Source organism: Dendrobates tinctorius, unplaced genomic scaffold (genome assembly GCF_039654945.1).
Source record: "Dendrobates tinctorius isolate UK_male_01 unplaced genomic scaffold, ASM3965494v1 ptg000051l, whole genome shotgun sequence".
Lineage (NCBI taxonomy): Eukaryota > Metazoa > Chordata > Amphibia > Anura > Dendrobatidae > Dendrobates > Dendrobates tinctorius.
This window is the reverse complement of record NW_027361719.1, coordinates 5,604,754-5,623,783: the sequence shown is the minus strand read 5'-3', so window position 1 is coordinate 5,623,783 and position 19,030 is coordinate 5,604,754. Positions and strand designations below refer to the sequence as shown.

At 39.7% G+C, this 19,030-nt stretch overlaps 1 protein-coding gene across 1 annotated transcript; it reads right to left on the bottom strand.

The window, feature by feature from the left end:
* Positions 1-334: 334 nt before the first annotated feature.
* Positions 335-5,766, bottom strand: LOC141091263 (fidgetin-like). The gene has a single exon (XM_073576721.1). The coding sequence runs from the start codon at positions 5,758-5,760 to the stop codon at positions 3,586-3,588; it is 2,175 nt and encodes a 724-aa protein (XP_073432822.1). The 5' UTR covers positions 5,761-5,766; the 3' UTR covers positions 335-3,585.
* Positions 5,767-19,030: the final 13,264 nt, after the last annotated feature.

Genomic DNA, 19,030 nt, shown 5'->3' with positions numbered 1-19,030 from the left:
CCTGGGTTTAATGATATTCAAATAAACCATACAGTATGTACAGTGATGATGATAGAGTAGATAGATAAGATGATAGATAGATATAGATGATAGATATAGATGGATACATAGTCAGAAAGAAGGATAGATAGGTATGAGATAGATAACTAGATAGATAGATAGATAGATATTGGGTAGATAGATAGATAATTTAATTATTTCCAGTAATTTTCTTTTAGCAGAGTCAAATGATCGTGAAGACTCAACAGATCCTTTCAATATAGAAATCAGATCGGTAAAAGTTCCAATTCACTGGCACTTCTTCAAATAGTTAATTAGATTTTTCATTTAGGCATTCATATATCTGGGGGTGGTGATTTAATATAAAACAAGATGATGCCCAGTGTCTACATAGCAGATTCCACAGATATCCAAGAAGTGAATAAGAACGATGGCACACACCAAAATAGTTGTTAACGCCTTTAATAGTGCTTATTTAGCAAATATCACATCATATATTCCTAGTATTGGAGGGAACTGGTGCCCAAACTGAGGCGAAGTCCGTTTCGCATTTCTTACTCCTTCATGGGTTTCGGGCAATATTACAGGCCTATGAAAGGTGTGAGATGTGAAACCGAAGTTTCTGGATATCTGTAGAAATGAATGGTGATCTAAGATCACAGAGTCCACCAATGTCATCTTCTCACATATCAGAAGATTATTTTGATTCGACTAATCCATATTTGCATCTGAGTGGGCCTAATACAGGTCCCTTGAAGACATAAGTCATTGGGAAAGACTATCGCTGCAAGAGTTGTTGGAAAAAAGAGAAAGAGGACAATTAGCAACAAGATGAATGGTAGGATAGATATTATGAACAACATTGAGAAGACCCAAAGAAGACTGGAGGGTTGGAGAAATTATATCCATATCCATTATATACTTTACGAAATTAATATGCTAGGATTTAGTAGGGCAAATACAAATATGAGATCTGCATATGTTTGCTATCCTGAACTTTACACGCTATTGAATTCCAGCAAGGAGGGGATTTTTTTTTATACAAGAAGTGGCATTGACATTTGTAAGAATGATGACACTACAAGATATTGTCAATTTACAGTCAGGATGATTGTGAATGTCACAAGGCTACTTACCTAGATTTGATGTACTGCCAACCTACTACACATTACATGGGAGCCAGTCGTGGGCATACTAGCGTGAAATCATTAATCCTCAAGAGCTGTTCACAGTCCCTGAATACGCCAAGATATTTGTGAATGAACATCATAGCACATTGCAAACGTTTAACCACACTAGTCCAAATATATTACATACATTTTACATCGCAACTCATTAGTAAGTTGAACTGTACAAAATGAAATTCTTAGCATCTTTGGTTTTAAATCAAAATGAAAAAAAAAACAAAGTATAATTTTTAATCATTTTTGACTCCAGACTGAGTTACAGAGAAGGCAGGAGGCAAGCGATTAAATATGCACTATAAAAACTAATAGAACTTTCTATTACAATATTTCAAAATATTATTCACTAACAAACTTTGGTTTTAAGAGAACATATATTCACATGAAAATGAGGCATACATAAAGAGGCAAACAAGACCACCAGTGATCAGTAAACAATCTGTTAGAAGAAGGAACATTGTATATAGTAGATACGGGTGGACAGCACTGTGGTTTGGCATTCAGTGTAATGAACAGTAATCCTTATCTCTAAACACTTTGGTTTTTTTACATTCATTTTTTACTCAAACGCTTCGAGATCTTTGGTCATTGAACAAGGTGATGTTTTTAAAAATCTTTCATCTAGTAAACTAATGAATTATCACGTTATAAATAAATTAAAAGATATAAACTGTATTCTGTGCGTAATCTGAACAAGATATTCATTCAACAGTAAGAGGGGTTTACTTATTGCGGGTGCTTAGAGAGCTCAAGAGGTCCACAAGGACCTTTTGCCTCGTATGCACAGACCAAAAACTATAAATTAAGTTGGATCGTTTAGGGGGCCCACAACAAATTATATGTTAGGGCTCACATGTTTTAAGTGGTATCAAGAGTGTTGATTGACCTGGATAAAAACATAAATGACCTGCTCTAAACACTCACCCTTTTTTATATATAAATCATTGGGGCTGTGATTAGTTGGGGAACAAAACTTTAAACTATATGTAACATAGTAACATAGTAACATAGTTATTAAGGTTGAAGGGAGACTTTAAGTCCATCTAGTTCAACCCATATCCTATCCTAACTTGCCCTAACATGTTGATCCAGAGGATATGGATAAATACTCTATTTCAATGGCAATTTATAATGGAGGCAGGCATTTTAGGAGTTAATAACCAGATTAAAGTAAAGCATTAATGTGAACGTTGGGTTAAGCTCACAAAGTTGCTTCTTCCATAGTTGGTAACGAACAAGAACCCTTCATATTAGGGCAACTTTGCTGAAAGGCTAAATTCTTTTATACGGGTGGGATTACCCACTTTTTTGGATCACTTGCGAATAATACTATATATTTCTTTTGTAGGTACCAAATGATACTATATTACAGTTGTAAACATTGCCAACACAGAAAGACATATGTGAAATTCCAATATAAACCCAATGAAATACAGCAACTATTATCCAAAAAGTGGTACTGACATTGTGTTCCAATCTACCGTGCTACTGACAATTTGAAATCACATTACTCCATAAACACTACAGTAACAATCAAATAATAATAATAATTAAGAAAAACATTAGAACCGGATGATAACCTTTGTAGGACATTGTGTTCCTGATAACTGGAGTGATGGAACTGGCAATACATTCAATCCTGGTAATAACTTCAAGTACTTTCATGGTCTCTAATTCAAATGATCTTGAAAATGAGTCCTATCAACATTCGTCTTGGAAGTAAACTTTTCCTGAGTATTTCGAAATAAACATGAAAAACATAAAAACAAGTAAAAAAAAATACAAATGGTTCCTATACTTATGTAGCAGTGTACTTTTTTCCCATCCCTTCTTAGTTGTCGGTTCTTGAGCCTTGTACAATGCAATTGAGTGCTTGTTCCTGGTCACCTAATAAGTATGAGCTTGGCTCCCCAAAGTGCCATGAAGGGGCTATCATTTTCTGCTGATAAAAACAATAACGTATGAGCGGCTGTGATGTGCCAGTGGAAACAAGTCCTTGAGATCATGTTATACTTGCAGAACATCTGAATTCCTAATCACCAAACTACAGTGGCACTGCCATGATTTGGCAATAAATAGAAGATATCCTGAGTACAGTGAAGAGCTACTTTTTCTATTACTGGTTTCCAATTGTGAAAATGTCTAATCTTTTTTTTTCCTCAAAAACATTCAATGGTGTGAACATTGCTATACAAATATGTCAATGTATATGTATGTACACACGCCCATGTAAAAAAGATGCCCGTCGCTTGACATCAAATTGTCACATTTAAGTTTACAGGGAAAGAAACACTTCTTTAAGGTCTCCACTCATGTTAAGGACTCAACACGCGCACCCTAAGAAAAAAACAAAAACAATGCCAGTGTTATGTCAAAGTATTAAACCCATTTCATTCCACAGTCAATGTCTTGAGCCGTACATTTTGTTCCATTCCACATATAAGTCTAATTGCTTTTGGGAAGTACTGGCTCGCAATTTACAGAATGCCCCCTCAAAGTCTTTGTAGGATGTGGGTTGAAGTTGACCTGAAATACCATGGAGGTGATTAGCTCCAGCTTGCTGGCAGAGTTGAATGAGCTCATTGCCAGAGTAGCCCTCTGTGTGCTGAACAAGAAGGGCCATTTCCCTTTCACTAAGGCAATAGTTTTGTTGAGCCAAAGTGTGGTGCAGGATTTGCCTTCTTGCTAGATTATCAGGGGGAGCTATGTAAAACCGCTTAGCAAATCTATGGTGAGCAGCTTCATCAACATCATCCGGCCGCTGGGAAGTTCCAATAAAGATAATGCTATCGTCAGTTGAGGTAGCTATGCCATCCAAGAAGGAAAGCAATTGGGACTTCAGATTACTCAGGTGAGCATTTTCCTCACTTATATGGGCAGAAAGTAGCAGATCAACTTCACTAATAAAAACCACAGTAGGCTGATGACAGCTTGCCATGTAAAACACAGTCTGCAAAACTTTTTCACTCTTGTTCTTCCATTTAGAGACAAGTACAGCACTGTTGAGTTTCAAAAACGTAGACCCCAGTTGGGTTGCAATGCACCTGCTCAAAAGGGTTTTTCCTGAACCTGAAGGGCCAAACAGTAAAATACTTTTTGGAGGTCTGTTGGCTCCAGTGTACGCACCAGGTCTTAAAATAGGCCACACTAATTCTTCTTCAATTGCAGCCTTTACAGATACATGGCCAGCTATATCAGTCCACTGTACTGGGGGCCCACAGTCCACAATTTCATCATTGACAAGTTCTAAAATAAGAGGATCCGCATTTTTTAACTGATCCTCCGATGGGTTACAAAATCCTGGTGGCTTAATCCCTGAAATCTGCATTCTCTGTGTAAAGACATGTCCTTGTTCATTACCCCTCCGTTCACCATTAATTACTGGTGGTGTGAACTTACCAAATGCTTCACCAGATCTCAGAGGGGCCTCTTCATTGTATGTAGGTGAGATCATTGCCTTCATCGACTGACTGTTGTACTTTCCTATCTGTTCTTCTTCTGATGGGTGCTTTCCAGGTTTAAAGGGCATCTGAGGAGTTTCTCCATTGCGACTGAAGCCATTGCCTCTGCATTCATTTGGTACATTGTCAGACATTGAAAATGAAGAATCTGAGGTAGTCTTTGGTTGTTCATAGCCATATTTTCTGTACTTTCCCTCACTTTCCTCTGCTGTCATATCAAAAGCTTTCCGTTTTAAGGAACTGCTTGACTCGGTGCTCAGAGGAGTGATTGAGATTGGTGCTAAATTAGAACTTTGGTAAGTGTATCCAGGGACCACAGTAGGTCTTGTGGATGCTGTATGGGGTGGAAGTGGTGTAGGTGCAGCAATACCTGAAGGCAGATAACCAGAAGGATGTGCTGGATGCATCCCTCCATATCCAGGTTGGGTTGCATAGCTGCTTGAGCTATAATTATAAAGTGTGCCAGAAGAACTGTATCCATGAACTAAAGCTGGTGAAGGATGTGTTGGTTGAAGTCCTGAGCTATGAAGAGATGATGGGTGGCTTGCTGGAAGTGCTGCAGTTGGTTGGCTACAATATCCAGATGGGAGGTATGTACCACTATAAGTGGAGGTATAATCCTGAGGTACCACAAGACTACTTGCAGGATTAGGTGCTCCACATGTACTACCAGGATAAAGTGGTTCAGGCAAGTTGCCAGATGCAATTGTTGGGCTGCCCAACCCAATATGTCCATTGCCTGATTTGGAGCCAGCCAAACTATCATGTATAGAGTTTACAGTATAAGAGCTATCAGAGCCATGTGACATTTGCCAAGGTTCAAGGTCACCCTTTTGTCCATTAACAGGTCCAAATGCCCCATCTGGGTAGGTACTTAGTGGTGCTCTCTCATATGGTGAATCTAAGACTCCAGAGTACTTTTCTGCATATCTCTTCAGGAGGTTAGAAGCAGTCAGTGCAGATATATCATCATTTGCCCAGGCGTAATTCAGCCTTTGTCTACTACTTTGATACACATCTGATTTATGTGCTGGAGATGAAGTTGTTGAAGACACATCAAGGTGCTGCTCTGGCCACTGGTTCAGGGGCTGGGCATGATCTGGTGTCCAGTGCATCTTCAAGAGAGCTGAAACAAAAAAAAAATGCACATTTAAAATTTGGGTACCGTATTTTGGATTTTTGGATTAGAAGCACAATGTCAACTGTTTTAGCTGAAAAAAGGACTTTAGGAAAGAAAACACAAGGAAAGCAGCATTTCCCTCCTGGGCATCCATAGCTGCATTAATAACCAAAGTGGCTGCATATAATACCAGTAGTTACAGTTTACACAGAGAACATGCATAGTCATTGGATTTTCCTGGAGTTAGCCTACTGTGAGGAAGGTTTAAAAAATAAAAATACATTTATTCTATGAATCCACCAATCTAGGTCCCCACTTGTGCCAACAGTGACAATATTCCACCCATCAGTCACCTGAACACTGCAGCCAAGCATTGGTCTCAGCTATGATGTTTGCATGTACAGTACATGACTGCTGTGGCTGGATGGATGACATGTAATCACATTCAGTACCAGCAAAGATTGCCACAGCCGCAGACCTAGACAGTTGGAAGATTCAAGCAGTAAGTGTTTATTTATGACACTCCTTTACCTTAAGGCTAATTTTGTATAATACCGGAAAATCCCTTTAAAAGATAATTTGGCATCAAGTTTTTGCTATGCAATATGAAATCAGCATGATGTATGGGCGGATACCCTGATTTCAGCGATGTACCACTTACTAGGCTGCAGGCTCTCATTTTGATAAAATCACTGTTTTCTCTGTCTTATGCAGATCTACCAGTTCTCTGAATGCTGAGCCTAGAATAACACTGCCCACAGCACTGATTGACAGCTTTCTGTGTACACTGTAAATTGGCAGAAAGCTACTGATCAGTGATGGGGGCGTGGTTACACAGAGCAGGAAGACTAGATAACATGAGACAACTAGTCCTACAGTAATATTCTCCAGCTGATAAAACACTAGTTTCATTGAAACTGCAACAAGCAGCCCAGTATGTTACACATCACTGGAATCGGTATCTCAGCCCCTATATATCAGATTACATAGCAAAAACCTGCTGACAGATTCTCTTAAAGAGCATTACTTACAGCTAAGAAATAATGTTGGCCAATAAGTGGTATATTATGCCACTAAACCTCACAGAATAACTCTATATATATTTGGGCCCTTGAATTAGGAAGACAGATCAGAGCATAATTAAACATGCTCACAATCACATCTCCAGTGAATCCTATTAATGGCCTTCTGGATTTTCACAGTCATGGGTGTCAATATTTAGCATACAATTGTCATGACTCAGCTGTTGGGTGACCCGAGACCAGGGGCTTCTTACCTGTCCCTACCACTAGGGAGCACCATAGCTTTCCCTATTCCCCGGGATACTTCTGAAGGTGAAGATGCCGGGGTCACCACACTTGTCTTATGTCCTGAGTCAGCCCTCTGTTTGTTCACTTCCCACACCCAGGGAAGAGAGGCGTTACTGTGCACCGTAGTATACCAACCTGACGAACAAGGCAACACAAATAAAGGTAATCTGAAATACCAAGCATACAAATATAACCAAATATAACCAAAGTAAGAGGAGGGAAGGAAATTATCACACTTACAAACAGTCACAGATCACGCCTCCTAAACTCCTTCTCATATAAACACCTCTCCTCCAAGCCATGCAGCGTAAGCTAGCTCTGACATGGGTTTCAATCAGGACCCAGATTATACAGGGGATAGGAGTGGCTAACTGAGCTCAGCTGAGAGCTCAGACTCCCAGAGGTTCCAACATGACAGATTAACCCCAGTTCTGCCAAAAGAAATAAACGCAATTTAAAAAGAAGCAATTCTTTTCAGCGCAGGAGTAGGAGAAATCAGACGCTGCGGTCTTCTGGCTCCTCTCTGTTGTGGTAGCCACGTGACTACAATCTGGACTCTAACAATTGTTTTACATCAATACAAAACAAAAACAAATTAGAGTAATACAGTTTAGATTATGAAGGATATAGAAACAGGGAAAAGTTTTTGATGAGGAAACATTCTGAAAGTTCCTGCTTAGTAAACTCAGGCCTCACTGTCATAGCAAGCCCTGCAAAATGCATAATTGACATGTCTTAATGGCATTGAAAAAGTACACTTACCCATTAAATCAATATTTATTTATCTGGTTGAAGTGCATTTCCTGAGAAAAACGATCTGCTCCTAAATCACATATACTTTGGCGTCAGCTGCAAACCACAGATCTGAAAAAAGAGAAAGGAGGTATAGATGGATTTAATAAGTATACCCAGCACTTTGCATACATTGCACTATACATATTTGACTTTTGCAAAACAGACATACAAGCACTCAATTCCCCATCTAAACGTAGTACAAAACACATCTGTAGACAAAAAGTGACCAGGAAAACTAGGCTTATTCCTTTTTTGCCATGGAGTCATCGGGATTAATACTAAAGGGTCATGACCTTCTTGATGTGAAATAATGGAAGATAAAATAGTTTTTAGTGTTTCCTAATGCACATTTTAAATATTTTGATAAACATAATTGATAAAGCTTATAATATGACAAGTAGAGATCAACGAAGTCAAAAGTGTTCACCACCATAATTCATGGCTACCAAGAAACAGTTAATACAGCAAGTAGGATGTCAATTTATTACTGCTTTTGCTTTGCTTTCTATGGTAGAGCAAATGCAAATTGATCAATGACCGTGAAGCTTGAACTTAACGCAGTGGATAAAATTTATCAATAGTTTTGTAGGATGCATGAATTTACAAATCAGTGTCAAATCAGTGCCAAATTTATTAATGTGGAGCATCTTTGAAGCATTTCTCTTTCTTTTAGAATCGTTCACACGACCATATTTTTGGTCTGAGTGTTGTCTGTGAAAAAAACAGACCAATGTTATTCAATGGAGTGGTGCAGATCAGCAAATCTTCGTGTGAAAACAATGGAAAACAGATACTGGACACAGCAGTAGATGTATATTCAGCTAAATAAATGAATATGTATACTTGCAATATGTGGTATCAGGGCCGGACTGGCCATCTGGCAATTCTGGCAAATGCCAGAAGGGCCTGTCTGGTCGTGGGCTGCCTTGTCTGCTACGTTGTTAACAGATTCAGTGTCCTGGGGACACCCATACTGTTAAGAGTTGTGACGGAGCACAAAGTCGCTGACTCCGTCACTTACTCCAGCAGCCCACAGGTATCATTAGAAATATTGGTCTTGTAGTGAATATTGCTTTCCTCCATCCAGGGTATTAGTAATATATCCCGTCTGGTGCTTGGGGACGGGGACAACATGGGCCTCTGTGATTTCAAATGCCAAGGCTGAATTTCAGCCCAGTCCGTACCTCGGTGGTATATATCTGCTGGGTGAAAGAATGGTAGACCATTCGAGAAAATTGTGGAAACCAAAAAAGAGAGTCTTCACGTCTTGTATGTGGTGCTACCCTTTACACTTTGTCCATAAAGGTATTTTATCTTTATATACTTCCTTGTCCCGTATTAATGTTTTTTTGAGCACATGTTTGGCTTCTCTCTATTTTGGCTTCTGTGTGAAAACAATGGCAGCATGCTCGGATAAGATTCACTCATTCCTGTCTTTGGGTGCGCAAAAAATAAATCAGATGCCATATGGAGACACCATATAATATCCAATTTTTACTGATATATTGCAGGTCTGTAAGATAGAAACTGCAAATGGTCTTGTAAATGATTAATAGCTGCTGCTGTAAAAAAAAATGGATTGCACACAACAATGACAAGGGAGAAAAAAATTGTCCCACTTTTCTGGATTAAATTCTGAATGATTTTTTATATGCTCGTGTTATCCTACCCTAACTCGAGGATGTTATACAAGTGCAGTAAAATTATGTGGCAAAAAAAGGTGCATCTAGAAAATGAAAAAGAATCCAGAGGTACTTGTTGATCGTGTCTAAAATAGAAAAATTAGAAGCCTATAAATTCCTATTTTTTTTGCAATGAGGAAGATTGATCACTAGTGTTAGCTAAAGTTATTAAAATAAAATTATTTATCTGCCATAACCCAATGGACAAGCTGGATATATTTTTCATAAACTAACTTAAAGTTGGTGTACTTAGCACCAGTATTTTGTAGCAAATAAATGAATGCCTTTAAAAAAAAATATTGTCGCTCTTAGGCTGGTTTCACATTTGCGCTTTATAGCGCTGCGACGGCCTGCGCACGGCCGCCGCTAAGCCCCGCCCCCTGCCGGCTCCCTGCCCGCCCCATCCGGTCATCGCCACCTACTAGCGCACATGGGCGCTTGCGATCTGCGCACCCTATCTTTAGCATAGGGTGCGCAGATCGTGCGCTGGCCGTGCGCTAGCAGGAGTTTGCCGTGCGCTGCGCACTTTTGCAACATGCTGCGTTCGGCGCACACGGGCGCACCTTCAAAAGTGTGCAGCGCACGGCAAAATCCTGCTAGCGCACGGCCAACGCACGGTCTGCGCACCCTATGCTAAAGATAGGGTGCGCAGTTCGCAAGCGCCCATGTGCGCTAGTAGGCGGCGATGACCGGTTGGGGTGGGCAGGGAGCCGGCAGGGGGCGGGGCTTAGCGGCGGCCGTGCGCAGGCCGTCGCAGCGCTATAAAGCGCAAATGTGAAACCAGCCTTAGGCACGCATCTTCATTTACGCGTTTTTCAAACTGTGGAGTAAGGCCTTATTCAGATGTCCATTTTTCCCATACATGTTCTGTTCATGTTTTTCATGGATGGACTATGTACTGGTTATAGCTCATGGGCCCATTCACATGTCTGTGTTTTTCCGTGGACTGTAAACTCATGGAAACATATAGGGCTTTGCAGGCCTGGGGTCCTGGATTCCAATTCCACCAAGAACAACATCTGCAAGGAGTCTGTATGTTCTCCCCATTTTTGCGTGGATTTCCACTGGGTTCTCCGGTTTCCTTCCACACTCCGAAGACAACATACTGATAGGGAATGTAGATTGAGCCCCAATCGGGATGTTGATGATGTCGGTCAACGCTGTAGAATATGACTGTGTCATATAAGAAAGTAAAGTAATAATACCGGATTTGATCAGAGTTACAAATCAAAATAATCCATACAAGTCTATGGGATGTGATCTGTGCAAATCAAAATAATCCATACAAGTCTATGGGATGTGATCTGTGCACCATTCTTGTGTTGTCCAGTCTTAAAATTGCAACGGGCAGGGGAAGCTTTGCAACTTTTTATTTGCTTAGAAGAAAATCACTGATGGAAAAAGGGATACACTGACCGAACGCTGATGAGAGTTGGACAGATTTTTTGCGTGCAAGAAAAATTACCGTACGTTTGAATGAGAGCTAAAGTGCAGAAAGTATCTTGCACATAATTTGGTGCATGCCTTTTGTTTCTATTTTCTGAATTTTAATGCCTACTAAAGGAAAAAAAAAATTCATCCAGAAATTCTTGCCTTCTTGCTTTCCACGCACACTGAACAAAGCAACTAATGAAAGCAATATGGAAGAATGTTAATCACACGTCAATGTCTGCAGGATAAGTAACTTTAATTGCACAATTTTTCTGCTGATCAGTTTTCCCCCTGCAAGTAATGAACAGAGACAAGATTGAGAGACTTGCTGAGGGCAAAACAAATTCCAAAATTTCAGTGCTGGCAAGACCCTCCCCCCCTGACTTTGTTGATTATATTACAGGCATACAGATCTGTCCCTATGCACAAAGTATTTCTTGCCCTCTGGCTAGGAATATTGGCTTTCCCAACATCTGCATGAGCAAGTCCCTCTGGGCCTATTGTTATCCTTCTGTGTATTTTCTCTATTCGCCTTTTTCATAAAGACCAGGGGGATAGCCAAACTAAAGGGGGTTGGGAAGCGCCCGTGTACTATTCACTGGCAGTACAGCTTTTAAGCTACTTTGTGGCTGCATCACAATTAGATTACCTAATGCTTTAATTGACTTATGAAGCATCGCAGCTTGCATTTTGGATATCAAAACTACACAAGAGGATTTAACCAGCAGCTCTGCAAAGCTTTATCCAGCACTGCCACCGTTTACTTGCCATTATTGAAAGTGCCACAGATAGGTAAACGGTCATTAGTGATGGCAAAGAGTATTAACCCAATAGATCTTTTTTCATGAAAATGAGACCAGCTTTTCCTATTGGAATGGCCTCTCCAAATATGGGATGATTTAGAGAGAATTGAATCTTTTAGAAAGTGTCGTCAATAGTGTTGAGCATTCCGATACTGCAAATATCGGGTATCGGCCGATATTCGCTGTATCGGAATTCCGATACCGAGTACCGATATTTTTTCAATATCGGATACCGGAATCGGAAGTCCCCATAATGCAATGAGCCACTGTTGTGGCTGTGATTGGCTGCTGAAATGATGTCATCATGGTGCGCGGTTTGTGCGCATCATGATGCGCGGTCTGTGCCGACAGCTGGGGGTCTGTACGGGCCTGCCGGGGGGTCTGTGCTGGCTGCCGGAGGTCTGTACGGGTCTACCGGGGGTCTGTGCCAGCTGCCGGGGGTCTGTACTAGAATGCCGGGGGTCTGTGCCGGCTGCCGGGGGTCTGTACGGGCCTGCCGGGTGCCTGTGCCGGCTGCCAGGGTCTGTACGGACCTGCCGGGTGCCTGTGCCGGCTGCCGGGGGTCTGTGCGGGCCTGCCGGGGGTCTTGTGTGTGTGCAGGCATCGTCCGATGGGACTACAAGTCCCATCGGGCGATGCCTGCTACAATGACAGTGATTGACACATTAGCCAATGATGGGACAGTAGTAGTCCCATCATCCGGCTAATGTGTTGAATGTAAAAAAAAAAATATATATATATATACATACTACATACATACTACATACATGCAACATTCATACAACATACATACATACATACTACGTACATACTTCATACATACTACATTCATACAACATACATACATACATACTACATATATACAACATTCATACAACATACATACATGGCACATACTACATACATACTACATATATACTACATTCATACAACATACATACATACTACATAATACATACATACTACATATATACTACATTCATACAACATACATACATACATACATACTACATATATACTACATTCATACAACATACATACTACATACATACTTCATATATACTACATTCATACAACATACATACTATATACATACAACATTCATACAACATACATACATACTACATACTACATATATACTACATTCATACAACATACATACATATTACATACATACTTCATATATACTACATTCATACAACATACATACATACATGCTGCATACATACTACATACATACAACATTCATACAACATACATACATACTACATACATACTACATATATACTACATTCATACAACATACATACATACAACATTCATACAACATACATACATACTACATACTACATACATACTACATATATACTACATTCATACAACATACATACATACTACATAATACATACATACTACATATATTCTACATTCATACAACATACATACATACTACATACATATATACTACATTCATACAACATACATACATACTACATACTACATACATACAACATACATACAACATGCTACAGACATCAGACATACTACATACATGCTACATACAATACATTCATACATTCATACAATACATGCATGGTACATATATACTACATTCATACAACATACATACATAGTACATACTACATACATACAACATGCTACAGACCTACAACATACATACAACATACATACTACATACAATACATTCATACAATACATACATATAGACATACAGTACATATAACATAGAATACATACTCACCAATACTTGTCACTTTGATCCCTGAAGCCAGTGTCATCTGTGGAAAAAGATGAAAATAACAAACAAGCAATATACTCCCTGATCCGCAGAAATCCATGAATGTCCCACGCCGATTTCCCGTAGAGAACAGCAGCATCAGCTGATGCGACCGCTCTCTATGGGGCTCCAGGAATACAATGATGGGAGGTAGGTATCCTTCCGCACTGTATTCCTCCGCCACTGTAAAAAAATAGTCCCTGGTCTCACTTTATGGCAAAAGCTGCGTGGAAACTTTCTCACACAGCAATGCCAAAAGTGAGACTAGGGACTATTTTTTTACAGTGGCGGAGGAATACAGTGCGGAAGGATACTTACCTCCCGTCATTGTATTCCTGGAGCCCCGTAGAGAGCAGTCGCATCAGCTGATGCTGCTGTTCTCCACGGGAAATCGGCGTGGGACACTCGTGGATTTCTGTGGATCAGGGAGTATATAGGTTGTTTGCTATTTTCATATTTTTCCACAGATGACACTGGTTTTGGGGATCAAAGTGACAAGTATTGGTGAGTATGTATTCTATGTTATATGTACTGTATGTCTATATGTATGTATTGTATGAATGTATTGTATGTAGTATGTATGTTGCATGTATGTTGTATGTCTGTAGCATGTTGTATGTATGTTGTATGTATGTAGTAAGTATGTAGTATGTATGTATGTTGTAAGAATGTAGTATATATGTATGTAGTATGTATGTATGTATGTTGAATGAATGTAATATACATGTAGTATGTATGTATGTATGTTGTATGAATGTAGTATATATGTAGTATGTATGTAGTATGTATGTATGTTGTATGAATGTAGTGTATATGTAGTATGTATGTATGTTGTATGAATGTAGTATATATGAAGTATGTATGTAGTATGTATGTATGTTGTATGAATTTTGTATATATGTAGTATGTATGTAGTATGCATGTATGTATGCTGTATGAATGTAGTATATATGTAGTATATATGTTGTATGAATGTAGTATATGTGAAGTATGTATGTATTATGTATGTATGTTGTATGAATTTTGTATATATGTAGTATGTATGTAGTATGTATGTATGCTGTATGAATGTAGTATGAATGTAGTGTATATGTAGTATGTATGTATGTTGTATGAATGTAGTATATATGAAGTATGTATGTAGTATGTATGTATGTTGTATGAATTTTGTATATATGTAGTATGTATGTAGTATGCATGTATGTATGCTGTATGAATGTAGTATATATGTAGTATATATGTTGTATGAATGTAGTATATGTGAAGTATGTATGTATTATGTATGTATGTTGTATGAATTTTGTATATATGTAGTATGTATGTAGTATGTATGTATGCTGTATGAATGTAGTATATATGTAGTATGCATGTTGTATGAATGTAGTATATATGAAGTATGTATGTAGTATGTATGTAGGTTGTATGAATTTTGTATATATGTAGTATGTATGTAGTATGCATGTATGCTGTATGAATGTAGTATATATGTAGTATGTATGTATGTTGTATGAATGTAGTATATATGAAGTATGTATGTAGTATGTATGTTGTATGAATGTTGTATATATGTAGTATGTATGTAGTATGCATGAATGTTGTATATATGTAGTATGTATGTATGTAGTATGTATGGGTTTTTTTTACATTCAACACATTAGCCGGATGATGGGACTACTACTGTCCCATCATTGGCTAATGTGTCAATCACTGTCATTGTAGCAGGCATCGTGTAGTCCCATCGGACGATGCCTGCACACACATAAGACCCCCAGCAGGCCCGTACAGACCCCCGGCAGCCGGCACAAGCACCCGGCAGTCCCATACAGACCCTCGGCAGCCGGCACAAGCCCCCGGCAGGCACGTACAGACCCCCGGCAGCCGGCACAAGCCCCCGTCAGGCCCGTACAGACCCCCAGCAGCCGAGACAAGCCCCCGGCAGGCCCGTACAGACCCCCGGCAGCCGGCACAAGCCCCCGGCAGGCCCGTACAGACCCCCGGCAGCCGGCACAAGCCCCCGGCAGGCCCGTACAGACCCCGCACACACAGACACGCACAGTGTCCGCCCACGCACTGCCCACACTCTTCCCCCCTCCCGAACTGGATGTGCAAGTAAAGAAAGGGTTTTTTTTAATTCCGATATTTCTGTCCCATTGACTTGAATGGGACTTCCGGTATCGGAATTGGCGATACCCGATACTTTTTTGGGTATCGGGCCGATTCAATCCGATCCGATATTTCTCAATATCGGATGGTATCGCTCAACACTAGTCGTCAATGCTTCTAAAACCAGGATATTGCACACAAGAGGAGCTCTTTTAGGACAGATTGAGGACCATGTCCCAAAAATACAGAAGAGGAAGATAGGAGTAATTCTAAAAAAAATATTTACCTCTGTCGTATGTTAAATGTCAAAAGCATTAATGTTTCACATAGTGTACAACTCTATACAACTATATATATGATGTTACATTACATATGGGAAGGTATTAACTCTTTCACAACCTTGGATGTATCCATACGGCTCATCCAGGATGATGGGTATTTACCAACCTTGGACATATGGATACGTCCTATCTTTAATGTGGCACCGCGATCGCAGTCATGGTGATCTCATTAAGATGCTGCTGAATCTTGCAGCAGTGCACCTTGAGTTGCCGTCACAGCAGGTGGCACCGTTCCCCCAACTACGATTGCTTTGATTGGCTGTTCAATTATGAACATCCAACCACAGGGTTTTCAGTGTTTCAGGCAATTAAATCGCCTGAAACACTATTGTCAAGCCTATGATCTGTGCTGTAACAGCACCCATCATAGATTGGCGCCTAGCAATGACAGCGTCACTAGGGCCAGCTCTTATTTATGCAATGGTACAATGACATTGATAGCACCAATCAGAGTGAACACACAATCTGACCTCATTATGACCGCCTTCACTTCCTCATTCTAGCTTCGGATGTGTGCAGAGTGGTCATTGTGCTGACCTATCACGCTGTGCTGGGCCTCATGGTGCCACAGCTTTTTTCAAGACTTTGCCATCACTACAGGTGTTCCCGTTGCTTTAAAGCATCATGTGGTACTGTCCGCAAAAATTAGAGAGACCTGCCTAAGATGCTAATTGAACAGCTGCTGAGAAAGAGTGAGAGCAGAGCCCAATGTAGCTACAACATTCTGGAGGTCAAGTACGAGAACAATAGGGAAGTCCTTTTCTTGACCACTATACATGGTGATGGCAGCACCCACACCAATGTACTGTACAAGGTACCTCTGCACAGGTCATCAACAGACTATGTACTTAGGTACAACAACAACATGTGGGGAGTTGATCTCTCTGATCAAGTATTCCACCCGTACAGTGCCATACAAAAAAATAAAGCGTGGTACAAGAAGCTGGCTGTGCACATCATGCAGATAGCAATGTACATTGCTTACGTGCAATCACAAAATGCAAGCCAAACCGGTACGTTCCTTCAGAGGTCAGGAAGGAGCGAACCCCAGTAGTTCTGAAACTGAAGGTGCTCATATCGTACCATGCCCCCATTTCCCCGGTTAGGTCCCTCAAACCACAAAGAAAGAAAGGTTGCAAAAGAAGTGCCGAATGTGTTACAGAAGGGGGATTCGTAAGGACATTACTTATCAATGTAACACTTGATAAACTTGCCATATGTATAAAAGAATGCTTCTGTCTTACATAACTCACATACATATGAGAATGGAGAACACAGGTATTGAAAAACCTAGAGGGATATCACCATAAGAGAAATAAATGCATAATAAAGTGCATAATTGGCACCTAGCAAGATAAATATAAACCACAAAGGGGATATACACAAAGAGCATCAACTGTGCACAATGAGTTTTAGATAAATAGGAAATTATGGTGATAAGGTAGAATTAATATATCAACTAGCTTGGCCCGTGCAAAATTTTTGCACATTGGTGATCGGGGGCGCAGGCAATTTCAGAAAAAACAAGCTGGTCTAATGTAAATGTATTTCATGAGCTGATGATCACAGACAGGTATTTATATCTGTAGATTGGTAATACAATACATTGTTTTGATAAGTAGGTCATTGTCTTTCTGCAGGTTTATGAAAATGAATGTTTAAACTGTATTTAGTGATAAAATCGTGAATGTGTGGTTTGTTTGGCTTGTTTTCTTGCTGATGGGAGAAAGTTTACCTTTCAAATGGTGTATCATTTGTGTGTGTGGGGCGAAGTAATCAGCGAAAAAGCAGTGCATGTTTACAAATGTGTTGGTAGTGTGCTTTGGGGTACTGTGGTGCCACCTGCAGGTCATTTTTCCTTACTGCAGGTTTATGAAAATTAATGTTTAAACTGTATTTTGTGATCAAATCGTGGATATGTGGTTTGTTTGGCTATTTTCTTGCTGAAGGGGGCAAGTTTACCTTTCAAATGGTGATCATTTGTGTGTGTGGGTGCAGTATGAATGGAGATACAAAGGAATCATCGCAAAACAGTGTTTACAAATAATAGAATAGATTACAATAAATACTCCGAATATTGTTGGAACATTTTATAATAAAAAAACAAAAAGCAGGTTTATATTATAATAAGCTGTGTGAATTAATCAGTAACCCTAAAGTATTAAGTATTCTAGTATTTAATAATATAAAACAGAACACATGAATTAAATAATAATGTGCTGAATGAATACATCAGTGACCACAAGTTATCTGGGATCAACAACCCCAATCAACTATGAAATAACCAACATACGTGCCCCAAAAGGTACACAGTTACATTGAAAAATAAACCCATCATTCCCCCACATAGTAGGAATAATATTACCAAGCCAAGGTGAACGGTGATATTCCGCCATATCCGACGCGCGTTTTGCAACAGCAGCTATATCCAGGGTGTTTTCTTATCTCACATATGTCCACCTGACGTACACTACATACACAACTCATGTATGCCAACCTGATGCACTCTACACCACTAACACATGCCAACCTCATGCACTCTACAAAACTCATGTATGCCAACTGGATATACACTACACAACTCACGTATGCCACCCTGTTACACTCTACACTACTCATTTATGACACTACATTATGAAATTCACATACAAAGAAACAATAGTTCAGTTCCAATATAAGATCACTTGCGGGAGGTTTCCACATGAGGGGCTGTTCAACGTGACATGACGCCCGCAGACCATCAAAGTCTGCATTCCGAAATTTCACTCCTTTGTTTCCGATCTCTGCTGTGCACCCAAACAACAGTTCTCCCCCATATATGGGTTATAAGCATACTCAGAAAAAATTGCACAACATATTTTGGGGTCCATTTCCTAGTGTTACCTTTGTGAAAATAATAAAAAAAAATTGTGGCTAAATTCATTTCTGTGGAAAAAATATTTTTTTTATTTTCATGGCTCAACATTATAAATTTAAGTGAAGCACCTTGGGGCTCAAGGTGC

What these genes read in the sequence shown, in the direction of transcription:
- LOC141091263 (XM_073576721.1), bottom strand. Translation starts at nt 5,760, where the DNA reads ATGCACTGGACACCAGATCATGCCCAGCCCCTGAACCAGTGGCCAGAG.